The sequence below is a fragment of the Aotus nancymaae genome, unplaced genomic scaffold (assembly GCF_030222135.1).
Source record: "Aotus nancymaae isolate 86718 unplaced genomic scaffold, 86718_ANA_hifiasm-v0.15.2.pri h1tg000036l, whole genome shotgun sequence".
Taxonomy (NCBI): Eukaryota; Metazoa; Chordata; class Mammalia; order Primates; family Aotidae; genus Aotus; species Aotus nancymaae.
The window spans coordinates 52,144,912-52,168,648 of record NW_026988450.1 but is presented as its reverse complement, the minus strand read 5'-3'; the positions used below and the strand labels follow the sequence as shown (position 1 = coordinate 52,168,648).

At 42.4% G+C, this 23,737-nt stretch overlaps 1 protein-coding gene and 1 long non-coding RNA gene across 3 annotated transcripts in view; one reads left to right on the top strand and one right to left on the bottom strand.

Annotated features, from left to right (window-relative positions):
* Window positions 1-13,316, top strand: part of LOC135278045 (uncharacterized) — a 39,822-nt gene extending 26,506 nt beyond the window's left edge. The window contains exons 2-3 of the long non-coding RNA XR_010345603.1: window positions 2,270-2,589; window positions 12,935-13,316. This is a non-coding gene — a long non-coding RNA (uncharacterized LOC135278045). The remainder of the gene's footprint in view (window positions 1-2,269; window positions 2,590-12,934) is intronic.
* The window catches only part of BAALC (BAALC binder of MAP3K1 and KLF4), an 86,402-nt gene continuing 63,699 nt past the window's right edge, over window positions 1,035-23,737 (bottom strand). For both annotated transcript variants that reach the window (XM_012441215.2, XM_064384476.1), the window contains exon 3: window positions 1,035-3,349. In XM_012441215.2, coding sequence (XP_012296638.1) covers window positions 3,239-3,349 — 111 coding nt within the window. In that variant the 3' untranslated portion in view covers window positions 1,035-3,238. The remainder of the gene's footprint in view (window positions 3,350-23,737) is intronic.

The following is a 23,737-nucleotide window of genomic DNA, read 5'->3' as shown; positions in this document are numbered from 1 at the left end:
ATGGATACTGGAGTTCTAAAGTAGGAGTCTCTGCCAGAGCTGGCTATGTGAAATTCCTAGGTATTGACAACATGACAGCTAAACACAGCAGGTCTGTCACCTGATTTCAGCAGAGGAGCTCCCAGTGTTGTGAACCCTGCTTAGAGCAGCAAATGTGAATGGGATGCACTTCGTTGTCACATGGGGCAGCCTGCAAGTCTGGCTGCTGAGGATCGTAAACAGATGCAGGTTAGCAGGACTTAGGCAGTGCAAACAGGAGTACCTGTGTTCAGGTACCCTGGGAGGTGGAGGCAGGTTGTGGAAAGCACTGTGAAGGTGGGCTGTGGGTAAAGGGTGAGGGGGCTACAGTCTGTTACCTGTACACCCAAGCAGTGTTCAGGGCATTGGCAGCAACATGGGAGGACCCTGGCGTCCCTTACCTTTAGGTCTAAGCAGTTATTCCAAGGAGTGCAATTTCTGTCTTCTCTGAATTATAAAGTCCCTCTCAGTGTTCTGACCTCGCACACCAGGTCAAGGTCATCCTCTCTGGAGATGTGAGCGAGCCTGAACCAGACCCAAACTCCCTGAGAGCTCACTGGCCCTTTCCAATCACTGCCTTCGCTACCAGCCCTCTTCAGTTCTCTCTCTCTGGCCCTCTCTAGCCCCCTCCAATCACTCAAATTGCCCTCTTAGACTTGGGCTCAGCCCAGTCTGAGGCTCCATGACAATTCCCCTCTAAATAGCCTCATCTTCCAGTCACACCAGACCTTCTTGCCATGGTGGCACCATGTGGTGGTAGGAAAAGAATTGAATTTGTAGACAGGCTTCCCCTACTTGAATCTCTGTACCATCACTTACTAATTGACTGGACTATAAATATTTCTGTAAGTGTAAATTGGCGCTAATAACATTCTCCTTACCTACTTCACAAGGCTTTTTGGAGGATTCACAGGGATTACTTATGTAAAAGGTCTTCGTTTAAAAAGAAAAAATAGTCTAAACAGCTCTGCATACAAATTTAAGGTTCCAGTAAAGATTCTCTGTAACTGCCCATATATGTTTAAAATTAGTGACTTTATTGACATAAACTTTGCAATGAAAAGTGTCATCCTAATAGGATAGTAAGAATCAGTTTCTGTCTCATACACACTTGAAAAAGTAGCCAGATGCATTTTTAGTCACATGGTTTAACTTCTGGTTGCTGTCTCTGTGAAATCCAGATTGTTCTGGGGAAGGCCATATTATATGCCCTGCATTTCCTTCTCCCCTGGAAGTGAGAAAGTGTTTCTGTATAAAACAGAGACACTTTCTTAAGGTGATAAATTCCAAACAACATACAGCAGTGAACGGATGTAGAAACAAAGCAGTAAAGGGAAGCCACAAAGCACATCCCCTGGGAGAAAGAGCCCTTGAAGTTGCAGGGTCACTGCCAACCTTCGGCAGCTGGGGGCTCCTGCTGAGTAATGCCAGTGGGGACATATGAGTCACAGGTTTTGCTTTTATTTTATTATTATTAAAAACATTTTTTAGAACATGAAGTTCCCTAAAAGCCCTTTCTCAAAGAATCATGAGATGATAAAGGTTTAGAAAAACTATAATTTTGTGTATGATAAAGTCTCATACAGTGATTAGAACACCTAGTTAAGACACAAACCTACCCTGGATATAAAAGATTCCATTGCAGAGCAATTTGCAACACACACAATATCTTAGGGTCTAATTCAGTCTCCTGGTTATGAAGTCACTGTTAGATTCAAGATAGACAGTCATGACTAACAAGACCCCAAATCTGTCAACATCTGCATAGTACCTGGCACAGGATGGACATTCAATGATTAGTAAATAAATATACAATCTGCCAATGGAAGGAAAGAAGGAACAATGACACTACCCATTTGGATTTGAAGAATAACAGAGTTAGCAGATAAGGAGGTTGAGTACCTGACCTTTGACCTGCATATCAGTTCTCTGGACTATGTTATATAAATATAACACCATTAGGCTGCCTATTTCTGCTAAATATGGAATTTATTGGTATAGTTTGGTACAACTTTAGTCCTGTCTTTCCCAATCCCAGGCATGTTAACAGTCCTTGAAAAATCATGCTACATTACTTTGCAGGAAAATACTTCTAGATGAACATGTTTCAAGACATATGAGAAAACTATTCCTATCAAAACATCCTTTTTCTGTGTCAGCTACCTCATTTCTAATGCAGTGCACATCAATCTAATGTCAGCGTGAATACACATAAACCAGGTGCTGGCTTTCTAAAGTGATTCCTTTGCAGATGCCAAAATGACAGTCCTGGAGCTGTGTACAGAGAGGCCAAGGAGAAGCCACGCATGCTGCCGCATGTCTCTGAATCATCTCCCTCTCCTACGCAGTATTCAGTCTTTGATTCACAATTGCAAATGACCCCAGTGAAGAGGGAAGGCATTCAAGAAGACAAGCAAAGGGAACTGGAAAGCTATGCAAAATTGCAATGTCTGGCTGAACCCTCAGCAGTGTCCTTATTTGGATACATTGGCCACAAGCATGGTGACATTAAGGACTGGAGGCCAACATGGACATCAGAATTGGAGGACTTTCCAGGCAGATGAGAAACAGGTATGACTGCTTCACACACACCTCCCAAAGACATGCCATGGGCAGTGGGTTGGTGCATGGGAAACTGGATCTGATCTGTCTCATACCAAGCTAAGGAAACATGGATAACAAGGAGTTTTCCTGTACCTTGATTGTTTCAATATGTGGGTTTAGAGTTGGATGAAAGCCAGCTTTTAAGTGAACCTGATAAGATTTGTAATGATAATATTTAAAATGAAAGAAGGAAAGAATAAGTTTGCCTGAAACAGAACACACTATCATGGCCAAGAGAGTTAAGCACTGAGGTGTGACTTTTTAACCCAGGAAACACATTCCTACTTTTCTGTTTCACAAACTGACCTGTAGCTTTAACTCACTACTTTTACACCAGACCCTATTACAGGAGTTGCAAAGAGGGAAACTGAACTGCACATTTGCAGTTTATTAACATAGGCGAGCACTGTACCAATACATTTATATGATAAGTAGGAGGCTCAGAAGGTCCCAACAAATCAGGCAGCAGTTTGCTGCCAGATAAGACAGTCTTGCCAGGGACTCAGTAGCATTCATGTGCAGCAAGGGGAAGACACTTCTTCAAGGTTCTTTGATGGGATCTAGTGCCGTGAAGGACACTGAAGAAGTCCAGCTGCCCTTCTGCTTGCACTCTCTGCTAGTTGACACAGTTCTTTGTGATTCTTCGACTTCTGTCCATCTGTTGGATGCTGTCTGTTACATTAATGGTGACTTCTTTTGAGGACATTCTCTTAGCATCTCTTTTAGCCTGTTAAGTTGAAAACAGTGAATTGAGTTACTAAGAAATGTAAACCAAAGAAAATGACTGAGGCAAATCTCAATCAATTTAGGGGTTTATTTTGCTATCATTGAGAATGTACCTGGGAAAAGGAAACACAAATCACAGGAACATTTGTGATCTGTGCTTTTCCTAGAGAGGGTTTGAGGACTTCAATATTTAAAGAGAAAAAAGTTGGCAGTAAGGGAAAGAGGAAAGGAAAAGGGGAGGGTAGAGAAAAGGGGCAAACAGTTACATTCCTTTGAGGCTTTGATGAGCATTCACTGAATCTACATTTTATATGTGAAAGGAGGGGATAAAGGAACAAATATGCATTCATCTCATGCTCAGTGAACTTGCATGTTTATATAAGATAAGATAAACATAGAAGAGTTAATGCACAAAATATGCATTTGTCTCAAGTGAGCAGAGGGATGACTCCTAGTCCTGTCTTTGTCCCATACCTGTGAAGATGATAAGCTGTTAATTTACATAAGATGAAATCCAGGGATGGATCCAAGATGGCCGATTAGGAGCAGCTCAGGATTGCAGCTCCCAGCAAAAGTGCAGAGGGTGAGTGGACGCTGCATTTCCAGACGGATTTTTATTTCCCACAGACCAGGAGATTCCCAGGCAGAGGACCCCACAGAGCGCCAGCGCGGCTGTTTTGGCCGGCGTGGTGGTTCTCCACACAAAATACACAGGTCCAGGTGCCGTTTTAGCTGGCGATTGGAGCTCCCGGGACTCAGAGTTGCCCATTAAACTGATAAAAAAGAGGACTGAAACAGGGAGCCAGGCCAGGAGATTCCCAGGTAAAAAAGCGCCACGAATCTCAGCACGGCTGTTTCAGCTGGCACAGTGGGTCACTGCATGGGAAATCACACAGATCCCAGCACCTTTTCAACAGGCGACTGGAACACCTGGGAGACAGAGGAGTCACCTGTTCAACTAAAAAAAAAAAAAAAAAAAGGGCTCTGAGGCAGGGAGCCAGGAGATCAGGCTCGGCTGGTCCCACCCCCACAAAAAAAACAACAATCTGAAACACTCTGGATTGAGAGTTTCACAGCAAGCACAGCTGAACCCGGGATGGTCCAGCTCTGTGGGAGAGAGATGTCTGCCATTACCGAGGCAGTCCACCACTATGGAGGTAGTCTGCCATTGCTGACACAGCCTGCCATTGCTGAGGCAGCCCGCCATTACAGAGAGTCTGCCATTACAGAGGTGGGCAGCCATTGCCGAGGCAGTTCTAACTGTACCTGTATAAACAGGACTGCAGGGAAGTTCACACGGCAGCTGGGTGGAGCCCACAGCAGCTCAGCAAAGCCTCTACAGGCAGACAGTGACTAGGCTGCCTCCTCACTGGGCAGCGCAGCCCTGAAAAAAGGCAGCAGCACAACAGAAACTCATAAATAAAGCCCTAACTTCCCGGGACAGGGCACCTGGGGAAATAAAAAAAAAGAGGGCTTTATGAGTTCTGCTGCAGCAGACTTAAACGTATCTGCCCAGCAGCTCTGAATGAACAACGGAGCTCACAGCTCAGCACTTGAGCTCCTATAAAGAACAGACTGTCTCCTCAAGCAGCTCCCTGACCCCCATATATCCAAAGAGTCACCTCACAAAGGAGAGCTCAGACTGACGTCTAGCGGGTATCCTTCTGGGACAAAGATATCAGAAGAAGAAACTGGCAGCAACCCTTACTGTTCTGCATCCACTGCAGGTGATCCCCAGGCAAGCAGGGCCTGGAGTGGACCTCAGCAGTCCTACAGCAGAGGGGCCTGACTGGTAGAAGGAAAACTAAGAAACAGAAAGAAATAACTTCATCATCAACAAACTGGACATCCACTCAGAGACACCATCTGAATGTCAGCAACTACAAAGATGACAGGTGGACAAATCCACAAAGATGGGAAGAAAACAGCACAAAAAGGATGAAAACACCCGAAACCAGAACGCCTCTCCTCCTACAAGGGATCACAACTCCTCACCAGCAAGGGAACAAGGCTGGATGGAGAATGAGTGTGATAAATTGACAGAATCAGGCATCCTTAAAGGAAAGAACTTTCAACCCAGAATTTCATATCCAGCCAAACTAAGCTTCATAAGTGAAGGAAAAATAAAATCCTTTGTGAACAAGCAAGTACTCACAGATTTCATCATGCCCAGGCTTGCTTTACAAGAGCTCCTGAAAGAGGCACTACACATAGAAAGGAACAACCAGTACCAGCCACTCCAAAAACATACCAAATGGTAAAAAGCATCAACACAATGAAGAATCTGCATCAACTTATGGGCAAAACAGCCAGCTAGCATCAAAATGGCAGTATCAAATTCACACATAACAATATTAACCCTAAACGTAAATGGACTAAATGCCCCAATCAAAAGACACAGACTAGTAAATTGGATAAAAAGCCAAAACCCATCAGTGTGCTGTATCCAGGAAACCTGTCTCACTTGCAAGGATACACAAAGGCTCAAAATAAAGGGATGGAGGAAGATTTACCAAGCAAATGGAGAGCAAAAAAAAAAGCAGGAGTTGCAATTCTCGTCTCTGATAAAATAGACTTTAAACCAACAAAGATAAAAAGAGACAAAGAAGGACATTACATAATGGTAAAAGGATCAATGCAACAAGAAGAGCTAATGATCCTAAATATATATGCACCCAATACAGGAGCACCCAGATACATAAGGCAAGTTCTTAATGACTTACAAAGAGACTTAGACTCCCACACAATAATATTGGGAGACTTTAACACCCCATTGTCAATATTAGACAGATCAACCAGACAGAAAATTAACAAGGATATCCAGGACTTGAACTCAGACCTGGAACAAGAAAACCTAATAGACATTTACAGAACTCTCCACCCCAAATCCACAGAATATACATTCTTCTCAGCACCACATCACACCTACTCTAAAATTGACCACATAATTGGAAGTAAATCACTCCTCAGCAAATGCAAAACAACGGAAATCATAACAAACAGTCTCTCAGACCACAGTGCAATCAAGTTAGAACTCAGAATTCAGAAACTAACTCAGAACCACACAGCCTCATGGAAACTGAACAACTGGCTCTTGAATGTTGACTGGATAAACAATGAAATGAAGGCAGAAATAAAGATGTTCTTTGAAACCAACAAGAACGAAGACACCACATACCAGAATCTCTGGGACACATTTAAAGCAGTCTCTAGAGGAAAATATATAGCAATAAGTGCCCACATGAGAAACAAGGAGAGATCTAAAATTGACACCCTATCATCAAAATTGAAAGAGCTAGAGGAGCAAGATCAAAAAACCTCAAAACCTAGCAGAAGACAAGAAATAACTAAGATCAGAGCAGAACTGAAGGAGATAGAGACACAAAAAACCCTTCAAGAAATCAATAAATCCAGGAGCTGGTTTTTTGAAAAGATCAACAAAATAGACCACTAGCCAGATTAATAAAAAAGAAAAGAGAGAATAACTAAATAGATGCAATAAAAAGCGATAAAGGGGATATCACCACAGATTCCACAGAAATTCAAACCATCATCAGAGATTATTATAAACAACTCTATGCACATAAACTAGTAAACCTGGAAGGAATGGATACATTCCTGGACACTTGCCCCCTCCCAAGACTAAACTAGGAAGAAGTCAAAACCCTGAATAGACTAATAACAAAGTCTGAAGTCGAGGCAGCAATTAAGAGCCTACGACCCAAAAAAAGCCCAGGTCCAGATGGGTTCACAGCCGAATTCTACCAGACATACAAAGAGGAGCTGGTACCATTCCTTCTGAAACTATTCCAAATAATCCAAAAAGAGAGAATCCTTCCCAAATCATTTTATGAGACCAACATCATCCTGATACCAAAATCCGGCAGAGACTCAACAAGAAAAGAAAACTTCAGGCCAATATCCATGATGAACATAGATGCAAAAATCTTCAATAAAATACTGGCAAGCCAATTGCAACAGCACATCAAAAAGCTTATCCACCAAGATCAAGTAGGCTTCATCCCGGGGATGCAAGGCTGGTTCAACATATGCAAGTCTATAAACGTAATTCACCACATAAATAGAATCAAAGACAAAAACCACATGATTATCTCAATTGATGCAGAGAAGGCCTTTGACAAAATTCAACAGCCCTTTATGCTAAAAACCCTCAATAAACTAGGTATTGACAGAACGTATCTCAAAATAATAAAAGCTATTTACCACAAACCAACAGCCAATATCATACTGTATGGGCAAAAACTGGAAGCATTCCCTTTGAAATCTGGCACTAGACAAGGATGCCCTCTCTCACCACTCCTATTCAATATAGTACTGGAAGTTCTAGCCAGAGCAATCAGGCAAGAAAAAGAAATAAAGGGTATTCACATAGGAAAGGAGGAAGTCAAATTGTCTCTATTTGCAGACGACATGATTGTATATCTAGAAGACCCCATCGTCTCAGCCCAAAATCTCCTGAAACTGATAAGCACCTTCAGCAAAGTCTCAGGATACAAAATCAATGTGCAAAAATCACAAGCATTCCTATACACCAATAACAGACTTCAAGAGAGCCAAATCAAGAATGAACTGCCATTCACAATTGCTACAAAGAGAATAAAATACCTAGGAATACAACTAACAAGGAACGTAAAGGACCTCTTCAAGGAGAACTACAAACCACTGCTCAATGAAATAAGAGAGGACACAAACAGATGGAGAAACATTCCATGTTCATGGTTAGGAAGAATCAATATCGTGAAAATGGCCATACTGCCCAAAGTAATTTACAGATTCAATGCTACCCCCATCAAGCTACCAATGACCTTCTTCACAGAACTGGAAAAAACCACTTTAAACTTCATATGGAACCAAAAGAGGGCCCACATAGCCAAGTTAATTCTAAGCAAAAAGAACAAAGTGGAAGGCATCACACTACCGGACTTCAAAGTATACTACTAGGCTACAGTAATCAAAACAGCATGGTACTGGTACCAAAACAGAGATATAGCCCAATGGAACAGAACAGAGGCCTTGGAGGCAACACAACATATCTACAACCATCCGATCTTTGACAAACCTGACAAAAACAAGCAATGGGGAAAGGATTCCCTGTTTAATAAATGGTGTTGGGAAAACTGGCTAGCCATGTGCAGAAAGCAGAAACTGATCCCCTTGCTGACACCTTACACTAAAATTAACTCCAGATGGATTAAAGACTTAAACATAAGACCTAACACCATAAAAACCCTAGAAGGAAATCTAGGCAAAACCATTCAGGACATAGGTGTAGGCAAGGACTTCATGACCAAAACACCAAAAGCATTGGCAACAAAAGCCAAAATAGACAAATGGGACCTAATCAAACTCCACAGCTTCTGCACAGCAAAAGAAACAGTCATTAGAGTGAATCGGCAACCAACAGAATGGGAAAAAATTTTTGCAGTTTACCCATCTGACAAAGAGCTGGTATCCAGAATTTACAAAGAACTAAAACAGATTTACAAGAAAAAAACAAGCCCATTCAAAAGTGGGCAAAGGATATGAACAGACACTTTACAAAAGAAGACATACAGGAGGCCAACAAACATATGAAAAAATGCTCATCATCACTGGTCATTAGAGAAATGCAAATCAAAACTACATTGAGATACCATCTCATGCCAGTTAGAATGGCGATCATTAAAAAATCTGGAGACAACAGATGCTGGAGAGGATGTGGAGAAATAGGAACACTTTTACACTGTTGGTGAGAGTGTAAATTAGTTCAACCATTGTGGAAGACAGTGTGGCAATTCCTCAAGGACCTAGAAATAGAAATTCCATTTGACCCAGCAATCCCATTACTGGGTATATATCCAAAGGATTATAAATTGTTTTACTATAAGGACACATGCACACGAATGTTCATTGCAGCACTGTTTACAATAGCAAAGACCTGGAACCAACCCAGATGCCCATGGATGATAGACTGGACAGGGAAAATGTGGCACATATACACCATGGAATACTATGCAGCCATAAAAAACGATAAGTTTGTGTCCTTTGTAGGGACATGGATGAAACAGAAAATGAAACACCGCATGTTCTCACTTATAGGTGGGTATTGAACAGCGAGAACACATGGACACAGGGAGGGGAGCATCACACACAGGGGTCTGTCAGCAGGGGGAAATAATGGAAGGACAGCGGGGGATGGGGAGTTGGGGAGAGATAGCATGGGGTGAAATGCCAGATATAGGTGATGGGGAGGAAGGCAGCAAATCACACTGCCATGTATGTACCTATGCAACAATCTTGCATGTTCTTCACATGTACCTCAAAACCTAAAATGCAATTAAAAGAAAGAAAGAAATCCAACAGAACTCTGTTTTAGGGTAAAGATCTTGGGGCCCACAAGGAATTTCTCTGTGAGAAAGTATGAGGGAGATCCCCTGGAAGGTATGTGGCCTTCTATCTTTGCAGTTATCTATTTGGGAACAAAACGGTTTTTGGTGACTCAGTTTCTAAGCTTAACTTTTCCCTTTGGCTTAGTGAGTTTGGGATCCTGAGATTTTTATTTTCCTTTCACAGAAATATCCGAAGGTTCTCAGAATTTGCGTTAATCTTTTGAGATTATCACAAATACACACACACACACAATCAGGAAGGATGACCTACAAAAATGCATGCACATATGTTTCCTATCAGAGGTTTCTTTGTTGAATCTTTAATACCAACACAGAACCTGGAATAGGGCACGTTCAGTAAAACACTGTTGAGTGAATGAGCTACGGTCCATCAAAGGGTAATATGAAAGTTTTCACAGTCGGCTTTAGTAGAGTGGTTAAGGGTTTCAGCTTTGGAGTCAGAGAGACTTTAGTTCAAATACTGGCTGTATGATTTCACTTTGGGCAAGTTTTTTCTAACCTCTCTAATCCTTATCTGTAAAATGGAGAATAATAATAATATCTCTCATAAGGTTTTTGTATGAATTAAATAAGATAATGCATGTAAAGTACTTAGTACAATGCCTATCACTAAATGAAAATGAAAAAGAAAAAACCTCCTTAAGAAGTAGGGTAGACTGTCCACTTCTAACTAAGGATAAACCAATGGCAAAATTCTGAATTAATATTAAACATTAAAGCATTAATTAAATTGTAGGTTCTTCAAGTATGTGTGTCCAGTCCCTGATTCTCCATTCCCCTCAAACAGAAAACAACTTTGGTGAGGGGCAATCTTGTGCTCATTCTGCTCAGTGATTGTGTGCTGGGGGTGAGCATGAGTGAGCCGGTGAGTCACCTCCACTAGTGGATGGACACGGTTATTTGCTGCCCATCCCCATTCCAGAAGGGACCTGTTGCCTCGCTGCAAGGAGTCAGCAAGTAGCCTCCAGTTGTCCCTTTAGGGGTCAGCCTCAGCTGCGGAGAGCCACCTCACTCAATAAGGCCCAATTTGCAGGTAAATGGAAGGGCATAAAGGCCTGGCCATTTAGGTCCCAAACAGGTCAGCTCCCACAAGCCACTTAGCTGCACAGGGCAGGGGTGGCTGAAGCTGTTGTCAGCTTGCATTGTGGCCGGACTTCTCCCTTAATCCAGTCCTGCTTCCATCACCCCTTTCCACAGGTGTGGGCCCAAGGGCACTTCCTAACATCCTGTATAATGACATCTCATGGTCTGCCTCCTGGGAGCATAGTCTGCCTCAGATCCAATGGGAACACCCCACCAGGCATGAGCACCTCCTTATGCTGGGTGTTGAGAGATGCTCATTTTTCATACAACATGGCCCTGAACACAAGCCAACTACTTCCTCTATAGTGCATCCAAACAAATGGTGGATTATTGCACTGATGGAGAAAAATCCATTGTTCTGTTGTATTTATTAACAAATGATATGTATGTTTCTAACATGTCACATAAATCCTATGTCCTTGTGTAGCTGATGGCGACGCCCCTCTCTAGATTCCCTTTACTCTGCCAGAGCATCTCTCCCAGCTGGTGTGACTGTCGGCTGCTAACTGCTCACAGCACACCCTTCTTTTTTTTTTTTTTAGAGATAGAGTCTCGCTCTGTCACCCAGATTGGAATGCAGTGGTGCAATCTCAGCTCACTGCAACCTCTGCCTCCCAGGTTCAATCAATTCCCTGCCTCAGCCTCCCGAGTAGCTGGGATTACAGGCGCCCACCACAACGCCCAGCTAATTTTTGTATATTTAGTAGAGAAGGGGTTTTAACATGTTGCCCAGACTGGTCTTGAACTCCTGACCTCGTGATCCACCCACCTCAGCCTCCCAGGCCTGAGCCACCATGCCCAGACAGCACACCCTTCTTTTGAGATGTGCCCTCATCCAATTGGAGCCACTTCCTCCAGGAATGCCAAACAGGCCCATGTCCTGTAGAGGCCCATATCCCTTGCCTGATTGTTAGGATACAAACGACTGTCTCTTTTGCCTCTGGGGGGTACAAATCCGTGGTGCTTTGCGTGCCCCAGGGCTCCTTGTGGGATCAGGCTGAGAGTAGACTACAGCTGTTCAGCTGACTGAGCTCACACTTGCTGGATCTGATCCTCTGCCCTGCCCTGCTTCCTCCACTACTATGCAGGTTTCACCTGAGAGTACTTTTTCAATTACTTGCATGAGAATTACTTGCATCCTTTCAATTACTTGCATTGTTATCTTAGGTTCTGTGTCTAGGGAACCTAACCTAAGATAATACTTTATGGGTGATTTGAGGAACATTTAAGGATAATTTTACTCTACATAATTTTAGCCTTATCTGTTGATTTCATGAGATAGATGTCATTGCTTTCCTCAGTGTGTTCCCAGGTACCTAGCATAGTTCTGAGACTTCATAAGCTCTCAGTTTAACTTTGGTCGAATAAGTGAATAAATGAATGAATGAATGAGTGCACTACATTTGTCATTGTACCCTTGCTTTAACAACCAATAGGCAATACTATTTAGGGCTCAGTCTTACATTCAAGTGTTCTGAGCCTGAACTGGTACCAAGGCTAGCAAAGACTTTTATGGGTTTATTTTTCCCAAAAAGCAGAGAACCAATAAAATCACACTACCTTGAAACTAACATCTCTTGTTATTTATCTGTAACTCCTCCTGTCCTTTAAAGCATTCTTTCTAAGAGTAGTGAGGACTAAGCTCTGATTTTTTAACTTGCCCAAATTCCTATCCAAGGGATCTGGGGAGTCATGCCCTACAAACCACAAATTCTCATCACATGGGTTTTATTTAATGCTGTATATCATGACTAACTTCCCAATCTGACTCTGGCATAACAAGGAAGAAAATCAAAATATTTTACCCCAAAACATGTTTTTCTGCCATATCTTGAAATGGACCTGCAAAGCCATCCCTTGTGGGAAAAACCACATTCTATAGAGAATCCCTCCACCCCCTTTTTTTTTCCCTTTCTTCCTTTCCAGATCCAGGTGATAATCAGCTATGAGCTAGGCACCCTTTTAGGTTGGATAAGAAACATTTTACAACCTGCTTGCCCTGAAGTCTGCTATCTGAGAGCTTCCTCTGCAGCAAAACTTGGTCTCTACAGTCCTTTGTCTTAACCTGAACATCTCCTTTCTATTGATCCTAGGTCTTCAGATAAATGCAACCAATTGTCTACCAGAAAATGTTTAAATTTACTATTGCCTGGAAGCCGCTGCCACCCGCCCGCCCACTCCGCCTTGAGTTGTCCAGCCTTTCTGAACCAACCAATGTATTTTTTAAATGTATTTGATTGATGTCTCATGCCTCCCTAAAATATATAAAACCAAGCTGTACCCAGCCCACCTTAGGCACATGTTCTCAGGACCTCCTGAGGGCTGTGTCACTCATATTTGGCTCAAAATAAATCTCTCCAAATATTTTACAGAGTTTGACTCTTTTCATCAACAGTAGTTACTTCATTTTCTCAGTTCACATTGGACTACCCCATGCCTGCTAAACACACACACACACACACAGAGACTCACACAGGTGCACACACACATATCCACGCACACACAAAGCGTTGTGAAGGAAAAGAAGACAGTGAGTCTGTTTCCTAAAGAAAACTGGGGTGAGATGTCACTACATAGCTTTGAGGACTAGGACATGGACTAGAATGCAGAGGCCTCGTTTGAAGTGAGCTAAATTGACTGTAGCATTCCTCTCAAATTGGTGGGAGGTAAGAGGGCTTTCCAGAATGGAAATGGAAATGTTGCAAACTGCAGAAATCCTTTTCTTTAGAAAAGACTGTTGGTAAGATTTCACAAAAGGCTATTAAAGATGATACACAGATGATACACAGCTCTCTATTTCAGTCTGTGCTTCTAAGCTTAAAAATCTAAGCAAAAATCCAGTAGTTGGATTTCTAAGCCTGTTTAAGAGGGTACAAAGTAGTCATTCCTATAACAGCCACATATATATATATATAATTGTAATCCCAGTTACAATAGGGCCATTTCTTAAATCTGCATATCATAAGCCTGCACAATGGAAATGTTTACAGCACAAGCTTTGGAGCCAGATAGACCTGGGCATAGAGAAAGCGTTTGCCACCAGTTAGCTGCAACAAGACATGTTGCTTTGACATTTGAGTCTCAGTTCTATTACCTGAAAAATGAAGGAAATGCCTGCTTTTCACTTTTCTTTGAGAGAATTAAGTATGCCACATAACATTGATAGGGTTACAAACTTCTCCTCGTTTATCCAGGGCCAGTGACTTTTAAAACTAAAGGTCCCATATCCCAGAAACCTCCTCAGGAGGCCCCAGCCAACTAGGACTGCTAGTCACCTCAATTATAGCTATTAACTCTCAATTTTATTTGTAAAAAGATGACGTCAGTCAAACAGCAAGTTAAAGCCTCATTATACTGAAACAATGACTACTGCTACTACTACTTCTAAATGGCAGCAACAATAACTCTAAAAGATGTGCTTCTGGAAAAGGACAAACTAGAGTTCTGTACTCCCATGATATGGGCTCAAAAGGTTCCATGCCATAAACAAATCGACTTTCAAATAATGACACTGCATTTAACTTAGCAAATTAATTAGAACAACAACACATTTTCTCGGAAACATTTTATAAAAGAGACGCTTTCAAATCTGAGACATCAACGGAAAGGTGCCCAACCAAAAGCAGCCGTGAGGATGTTCAAGAGGTTGGTAGTCATGGCAATTGAGGACTAAGCTCTGATTTTTTATCTTGCCCAAATTCCTTTCTAAGGGGTCTGGGGAGTCATGCCCTACAAACCATAAATTCTCATCAGATGGGTTTTGTTTGACCCTGTATATTGTGGCCTGCTTACTTTCCAGTCTGACTCTGGCATAACAAGGAAGAAAATCAAAATGTTTTACCCCAAAATATATTTCCTTGCCATATCTTGAAATTGCCCTGCAGAGTCTCTTGTGGGAAAATCCACATTCTATAGAGAATCCCTTTACCCCTTTTTTTTCCTTCCTGCCTTCCCAGATCCAGGAGATAATCAACTAAGAGCCAGGCACCCTTTTAAGTCTGATAAATTTACAACCTGCTCTCTTTAAAGTCTGCCATCTAAGAGCTTCCTCTGCACAATAAAACTTGGTCTCCACTATCCTTTATTTTTAACCTGAACATCCCTTTCTGTGGATCCCAGGTCTTATAACTAAACTCAACCAATTGTCAACCAGAAAATGTTTAAATTTACCTATAGCCTGGAAGCCCCCGCTTTGAGTTGTCCCACCTTTCTAAACCAAATGATTGTATTTCTTAAATGTATTTGATTGATGTCTCATGCCTCCCTAAAATATATAAAACCAAGCTGTACCCCAACCACCATGGGCATATATTCTCAGGACTTCCTGAGGGCAGTGTCATGGGCTATGGTCACTCATATTTGTTTCAGAATAAATCATTTCAAATATTTTACAGAGGTTGACTCTTTTCGTCAACACAATCTAGTTATAACTCTAAAACCTTAGCTTTCAAGCCCAAACAAGAGGAAGATGATGAGAAAAAAAAACTATAATGCCAGGTAATTTCTCTAGAAGATTGGAGAAGTGAGTTGTTTTACCCTCCTCTAAGAAAAGCAACGTAAGTATAAGAAACAATCACACCATTTTGTCCCTCAGTGCCTGTGATGCTTTATACAACATACTTTCCCCTCTGATGCAGTTTTTCAGCCAGCCAAACCTTTTTATTTAACATCACACCCCCCTCCGTATTTAATGACAGGAAAAGAAAATGTTTCTATTGCAATTACTGGCTTTAAAAAAACAAAAAACAAAACAAACTTATGGCTTCCAATTCGTCGATGAGAGGAGCCTAATTGGCACCTTTTTATCATGCAGCTGTGCCAATCCTGCCTCCACTTCTAACATTTTTGTTTTGTGAGTTTTATCACCATTGACTCTTGTTAATGGGCCACCTCTGGTTTCTCACCTAGTTTTTTTACAGCTTTGCAACTCTTTCCTTGCCTCATTTTAATTTCTGCAGCTTTAGTACCCCATGAATCATAGATTTTAGTCTTCTTGATATGCCTCTTTAATTAAAAGTAGTCTGCCATTTCTCAAGGGTAACCAGATTGACTGTGATAAACTCTTGGCAGTCTCCGACCCAGATGGACTTGTTTATCTTGGGGTTCAGGTGTCAATTATCAGCCCCTTCCCTGTGGAGGCTGGGACAGCTTGGCTGCTCCTAGAGACCTGGATTCAAGACTGCAGCTACCTCTGCTCAGCCTTTTCTCACTTTTCCCCAAAAATGGAAATAGAGATGTTCTCAGCTTTGCTTGAACGTCACAAATACATCTGTACCTAACAAGGGATTAGACAAACCTTTTCATAGTTCTTCGCAGACAACAAAGAAAAGCACGGCTTCTGAGATGATGATGTGTGAGACACCAATTTTTCTGTATATGCAGTATTATTAATTATAAAAGGAAGACATAATTATGGCAAAAAGAAATTCAAAGAGAAGGGCTTTTAGTGCCTTTCCCAGAGATAATTATGGCTAATAATTTCTTATGGAATGTTGCAGGGATTTTCCAGGCATATACAAGCATAGGGCTCTGTTATTCTCTCTCCCTATATTCTTTACTTCCCTCCTGGCCTTCAACCACAGTTTAAATTATACATTTTTTTAACTTATTTTTTACTTCCTCCTCATATTGTAAACTTAAAGACAGTAGGGATCTAGCCTGTTTTGTCCACTATAGTATGACCAGACTCTACTTCAGTGCCTGGCACAAAATAGACAATAAATAATTTGACCATGAACACATGTGTGAAGATAAATCTTCAGAAAGAAAAGACAAGACAAATTTCCAGGAACAGAATCTGTGTGCATTGCCCTGCCTCAGTGTCCTAGAACTTTCCTACAAGAGTTCAATTATGTCCATGACTCCTTGCACCATCCTGGAGAGACAAGTGGGAATGTTACTGTATTCGCTTTCCCAATGAGGCATCTGAAACCACTCGGGCAAATGCAATTAGCTCAAAGCCAATGTCAGCATTGGTGATGAGTGAAACTAAAGATGGTGGCCCCAGGTTTCATATCCCACCTCTCAAAACTCTGCCAAAGCTCATTCTAAATTATCCACCATTAAGTTTCAGATAATGGGAAGGAAGAACCTGGGCTTAGAGGCAGACAGACCTGGGTTTGAATTCGAACATAGCCAAATCATGACTCCCTGGACCATGTTGACCAGACACCTAGTTTCTGAGCCTCTGTTTTCCCAGGTAGAAAATGCTGCTGCTTATCTTTTAGAGTTGTGAGGGTTAAAAATGATGTCACAGTGTGTCTGGCACTTTGTAGCCACTTTAAAACGTTAGTTTCATCCTCTACTCCTTCCCAAAAGATTAAAGACTAGAGCTTTATCAGTTGCAACTCCAGATGTTTGACTTCTCTTCAGACAGGTCTCATGAAAGGAAGATACACAATAATGCATCCTAATTGTTCTCAAATTCTGTGAATTTATTTGCTGCTGCTTTGTGAATTTGTACGGCATTAATGCAAGGTCAGTCAGGGGATATTTGATCTTAGCAACTCCACCAAGGTCCAGCTGCTAGCCTCAGAAGGCAGGGGTCAGACCATGCTGCAGGTAAAACTCTCAAGTATCCTCCAAGCCTGGAGCACATCCTATGCAGACCACAGCCCCCTGCCCCATCTACACTTACACTCACTCCATCTAGGAGTTTGTATCAAGTGCCAAAAGGAGTTGTTACTTTTCAATTTGAACCTCAGATAGAAGATCAGACGTTAGGAAGGCAGCAGAAAGCTCCCACAGAACAGTCATTACAGGATGGTGGTGCAGAGTTGGGATGGGTGGGGTCGAAGCCATGGGAACCTTTTCTAATCTGAGTGATGACTAGGCTGTCTCATTCAATCATCACGTAGGTAGTGAGTACCTGTTAGGTATATAACCCTCAAGTCGGCTCAGGAGTCAAGGGAAGAATATAAAGAAAAATAAGGCGGTCTCTGCCCTGAGAGCCTTCTAATTGAACTGGTTTGACTGCAGACCCTTAGATGAATGCCGAGTCTTGCAAATCTCTACAAGAGGTAGCAGCCAGTAAATAGGTGCACATCTTTGGATTGCTAAATTCCTTCCTTTTCCCCAGACTTGTGCTAGAGAGTACACCAGAGTGCCCTTCTAACAGCTTTTCCCAGAGGTTTCTGTTGTTTTTTCCCTCCTTTTAATGTCCTGGTTTTGTTTTGCTAGGAGAGACTCATATTTACTTTCCAAACTCTTCCTTGATATGTCTCACGTTAATGTTATCCGGAAGAACTCCTGGGCTGGTCCTAACCTCCTTTCTTGCAGGTTTCCTATCTCTGTGGGCCTTCACCTGTCTTTCTTAGACTGGGCCAGGCCTTGCCAATGATGTTGGCCAGACATTAAGGGAGGGGAGGAGGAGAAAACTCCTTAGCTGAGAATCAGTTCCCCTGCTAATTCCTTTAGCATAGTCCAGTCACTTTGCCAAGAATAAGGAAGCAACTTGAAAATACACAGCTTCTGAAGACAGGAGGGTTCTCTACAAGGCCAGCCACATGTCAGAGCCTTTTCTACTTGAGCTGTAGCCACATACACATTTCTACTGTAGCTGAATACTTAAGGAGGTAGTTTAAAAGGGGGCTGAGAAAAACAAGAGTCCTAAGTCCAAGGAAATGGTATGTTCAGGTTAGAGAGCAAATGTTTGGAGGCAGCCCAGAGTTCCTGAAAAACTAACCAGCCGGTGAAGACAAGCAACTACAGCACTGCCTCTCGTGTTTGTGGAGCTCAGGTAGGAAGCTGGATGAAGGAGACCAAACCAATGGTTTATCAGACACTGCGGAGTCAGTAGGACTGGGGAAATCAAGGTGTAACAGAGAAAGAGAAAGAGCTCCCCACTGAGACAGTCAGTTCCAATTTGTGAAAGATCATTTTTGCCACAATCTTCTTGCCAGTTAACACCTATTAACACCAGACATAAGGTAGGGGGAACCGGAGGGAACTGAGAAAAAGGAAGATATGCTTTGTTTGATGGGACATGAAGTGGAGGGCTCTGAACACGAGGTACTGTTGCTCTCAGCCGTAAGCAACGTGAGCTGCCCCATCACCCTGTGGAAAGCAGTTTAGACGTGAGGTGGCATCTGCATTATCTGCATGAAATAGAGTAGCTGCTAACCCTGACTAGTGACCTTCTACTTCCTTCGTAGCAAAACTCAGAGTCATAAATGCTTTGTTTATTCTATATTATTTGGTTCCCCACACCCTCCATTAAAACTAGTAGCTGCTTCAGAGCAAAAGCCATGTCTGTCTTTTCCACGCCTGGATCCTTGGCACTAGAACAGTACCTGGCACCTAGACAGCACTCAATGAGCATTTGATGAATGAATCTTAAGAGTAGTTATAGGAACTGATGAAAAAATTTTACAGGCCTAGCAAGGATTGCCCTTCACACACAAATTTGTTTTGTAAATTTGAATGGCAGCACTGCAGCAGGCCTGTGGATGAGGACACATGCTTCATGAAAGGGGTCTTCTGGAGAAGGAAAGCTTTAAAAAAAATGCCAAAGAACCACCAAGCAGGTGGCCTGATTGTGCCTAAGGGGAGCACTGTAAAATACTAATAGCTCATATAGGGGTGTGATGGAAGACTGGAAGAGGCAAATGGATACTGACTGAGCCAGATACTAAAAATGCACAAAGCTTTGGCCCAGAGTCTAAGAGACACAGTAGGAAAAGACAGTATATCAAAGGCCCAGGAGGGAATAGAAAGAAAAGTATTTTCTTTGGGCAAATAGTAGGCAGTTGAGAGCCTCCCTGAGTGTTGGTATGAGATAGCTCTGTAGACAGAAGCATCAATCACAGGTAAACTAAGCATCTAAACTAAGATTTTAGACAGAAAACCTTTGTCTTGGCCTTTGAGGGACTCAGGATGGCCAGTGACTGATGAAGTCTCAGGATGTAAAGACCACTGATGAACTTTTAAACGTGAACCCTTAAAACTGAAGTTATCTGCTCCCTGATCTTATTTTGAAAATAGTTATAGCCATGTTCATTTAATTATGAAAACAAAAGCTGTCCAGGCTGCTCGATATGCATCATCTGCCCAGGGGTGCTGCGTTGGGCAGGTGTGCGTGGTCATCATTCCCCTGTGGCAGTTTCCACTCCTGCTGAAGCCCTATGAGGGCTGCCTCTGCCTCCCATTTTAAAGTCACATGAGCTCCCAGAATATGTGTGTGTGTATGTGTGTGTGTGTGTGTGTGGCATGGGGGCATGCTTTCCCTAGCTATATCTGAGTTTCAGTTCCCATCTGTAAATTGGATACAACAATGTCAACATTTTAGAGTTACTGTGAGGATTAACAGATAATATAACAAATTGCTTAGCACCCTATGTCGTACCTAGACCACATGCGAATAAATAGTTGCTACTGTCCGGGTGTGGTGGCTCACACCTATAATCCTAGCACTTTGGGAAGTCAAGGTAGAAGGATTGCTTGAACTCAGGAGTTTGAGACCAGCCTGGGCAACATAGTTCACTCTCCTCTCTACAAATAATTAACAAATTGGCTGGGCATGGTGGCGCGTGCCTGTGGTCCCAGTTAGTTGGGAGGCTGCGCTTGAGCCCAGGTGGTCAAGGCTGCAGAGAGCAGTGACCAAGCCACTGCACTCCAGCCTGGGTGATAGAATGAGACCCTATCAATCAATCAATAAATAAATAGTTGCTACCACAAGGAAGACGGGCTGAGCACAACTTACTGATTTTTAAGTCTTTTGTTCCATAACTGGAACTCAATCATAAAGCATATAAAGCTGCATAACCACTTTGGAAAACCATTTGTCAATATCTGTGAAAGTGAAATATACTCCTGTCCTATCACCCAGCAATTCCACTCCTAGGCATATTCCTAAAAGAAGTGATGTCCACAAAGGAAACTTACACAAACATTAAAAGCTGTATTGTTCACAATAGCCCCAAACTGAAAACAACCCAGATGTCCATCAAGTAAAATGGTTACATTGCAGTGTATTCATATAATGAAGTATACATAACAATGAAAATGAGAAAATTATTGCAACTCAGAACAACATGGGTGATTTTCACAAGGATAATGTTGAACAAAAGAAGCTAGACATGAAAAAGCTCACACTTGTATGATTCTATTTATAAAAGTCTCAAAAATAAGCCAAACTGATCTATAATATTAGAAGTGAGAAGTATGGTGACATTGTGGATGTGTGGGCTGGTGGTAATGTTCTATGTCTTCATCTGCATGACGGTTACATAGATGTGCCACCTTGTAAGAATTCGTTGAAGTTATGAGTTGCATTTCTTTGTGTATGTATATGATATGTGGTAGCCTGCATTATTGCTCCTAATTCTTTGCTCTCTCTCCACTTTGGACAGAGTATGTTTCCCTGCTTAAAGTTGGGCTTGTCCATTTGACTTGCTTTGGCCAGTGGGATATTGCTCAGTATGATGTGAGAAAAGACGTGAAATGTGTTCAAGTAGTTTGGTTTTGCCCCCTTGGGTTTCTTCCATGGTCATAAGAATATACCCCAGAAAGCTGATGCTTTCTTGGCCTGGTTTCCAGAATAATATGTATGGAACAGACTGAGCCAGCCCTGGAAAAGTCAGGCTGAGCCTATTTAAGTTACAGCTGACCATGGTGGCAGTGGGGGGGGTGGGGGGGGGCTGTTGTTTCAAGCAACTGAATGTTGCTGTTTTTTGTTATACAGCATTATTGAGGCAACAATGACTAATATACTATTTGTTTTTAAAAAGTAGTTGAAGCGCTTATGTTCTGTCTTCTTAATAGCCACCTTTTTCAATTTAAAGTTACCAACATCCATCTCCAGCACTTATATGGCCTATTCATGTAACACAACCAAATGAACCTCAGTTTTCTTATCTATAAAATGGGATAATACTGATTTCACAATGCTCTTGGGAGGACTTAAGGAGCCGGTAGATTTAAAATCACTTTGTAAACTGCAAAACACAATTTTAAAGTGATGGATGATGGGGTCAGGTGGGGAAACAAGTGCATGGATCATGCCATCCAGCAGGCAAAGCTGCTTCCTCTTGACCACAGTCCATCCTGGCTCAGAGGGTGGGGATACAAGTATAGGGAGGAGACTAGAAGAAAAATATCTGAGCCTACGGTAGAGCAATCACCAAGCTTCTGAACATAGTTCTGTGGGTCCAGGCTGTCTTGAGAGATGGCAATGATGATTAGGTCTCTAGAAGGCAAGCTTATGCACAGGCAAAGTACACAATACAGAACTCTAGGAAGGACACCACAACCCGTAAATCTATACCCCCCATTACCTTCTCCAGTGTCTGCAGGGCCACCATTAGTGTTTCATTTAAGTGGGTTATGGCACTGTGTGCCTAACTACCCCCTGTTAATCCTTACTGCCATTCTTATCTACATCCCAGTTTATAGAGAGCAGGCCCATCTGTTCACTCATTGTGGTATTACTTCCATTGTGTGGATAACGAACCTGAGATTCTGACAGATTAACTGATTTCTGAAAGGCCCTTTGTTAATAAGCTTTAGAGATGAATTTCCAACAGGTTTTCTGACCAAAACTTAGGGAAGCAACTCACTGATATGAGCAAGAATTCCATCATTAGATAATGGGTTGTACTCTCAGAAAACAGGTGGCATTGGCCCAAGGGGACAGGACCAATAAGTTTTTGGAACTGGGGGCTAACCTGATTAAGCCTACCAAACTTAACCTGCATTGCTTGCTTTTAATCACTTACTTCTAGTTAATCTTAACACCTATAGAGCTAAAAGTCCCATAACTAACCAATTCACTAGCTTCCTTCCAAACTACTTATCTGATCTATAGATCACCATTGTAACAGTTGCTAAAAGTTGTTTTTCAGGAACTTGGGGTTAGCTCTTGTCCAGTTAAAGCCAGTTGAGATCACTGACCCTTCAACTGGGTTGTAGAAATGCCCAAGAGGTGACCTCTTGAAGTCAGAAGGCCAAAACTCTTCCAAAGATCACACAAACACAGCCATTTTCTGAACACAAATCATGTGAAGAGCCATGAACCATGACTATGGAAGCGCAGAACACTGATTATCTCACTTTCCCCCACTGCCAATCATCTTTCCCCATGCCTTAGACTACCCCGCTACTTTATCCCATAGATAGCCCTAAATCCTGTCTTTATGGAGGCAGATTTGGGATCTGTTCTTCTGCCTCCTCACTTGGCTGCCTCATGAATAAACTTTCTTTTTTGCAAAACCCATTGTTACAGTGATTGGTTTTCTGTCCACAGACTGAATGAGCCTGGTTTAGTATCATTTTGACAGAAGGATAGGAGAAAATGGAGCATAGGGTAAGCAGTGGATTTTGAAGGGGGTGGGGCATAGGGAAGACGAGGAAGTCAGAAGGAGGAACTGTGTAGAAGAGGAAGAGACTGCAGACCACTGAGCCCAGCCCACTGAGAGTGCTTATTCTGGGCTGCCCCTCCTGTACCCAGAAGAGGAGCTTCCCAACAATAGCTCTGGGAGAAAAGAAAGGATGCCAGCCATGTCCAGGGACATAACTGCCCTGCCTCTTCCAGCAGTCTGGGGATGATGCTGTCACCACATTCTGCTATGAGAGCCACCCTTGAGGGCCCTTTCACTGCCCACCTAGTTGGAGGGCCTGAGTAAAATGTCAGACTTGTTTCCAACCACTCTGCATCTCATTCCTTCCTCTACCCACTCCCCACTCTGTAAACCCCTGAGACTGGCTGGCTGCCTGGCCTAAGACTGGTTCCTCTAACCAGCACAGTCCTCACCATCAACATGGTGACAGTGGCCACAGAAAACAAGATCCTTGAATAAAACTGTACTTAAGCAAACATATACATGCAAACAAAAAGCAGCAACCATCAAGGCAGGGTTTTGGGGTGGGGTTTGCAGCAATTTTTACATGGGTGGGGTAGA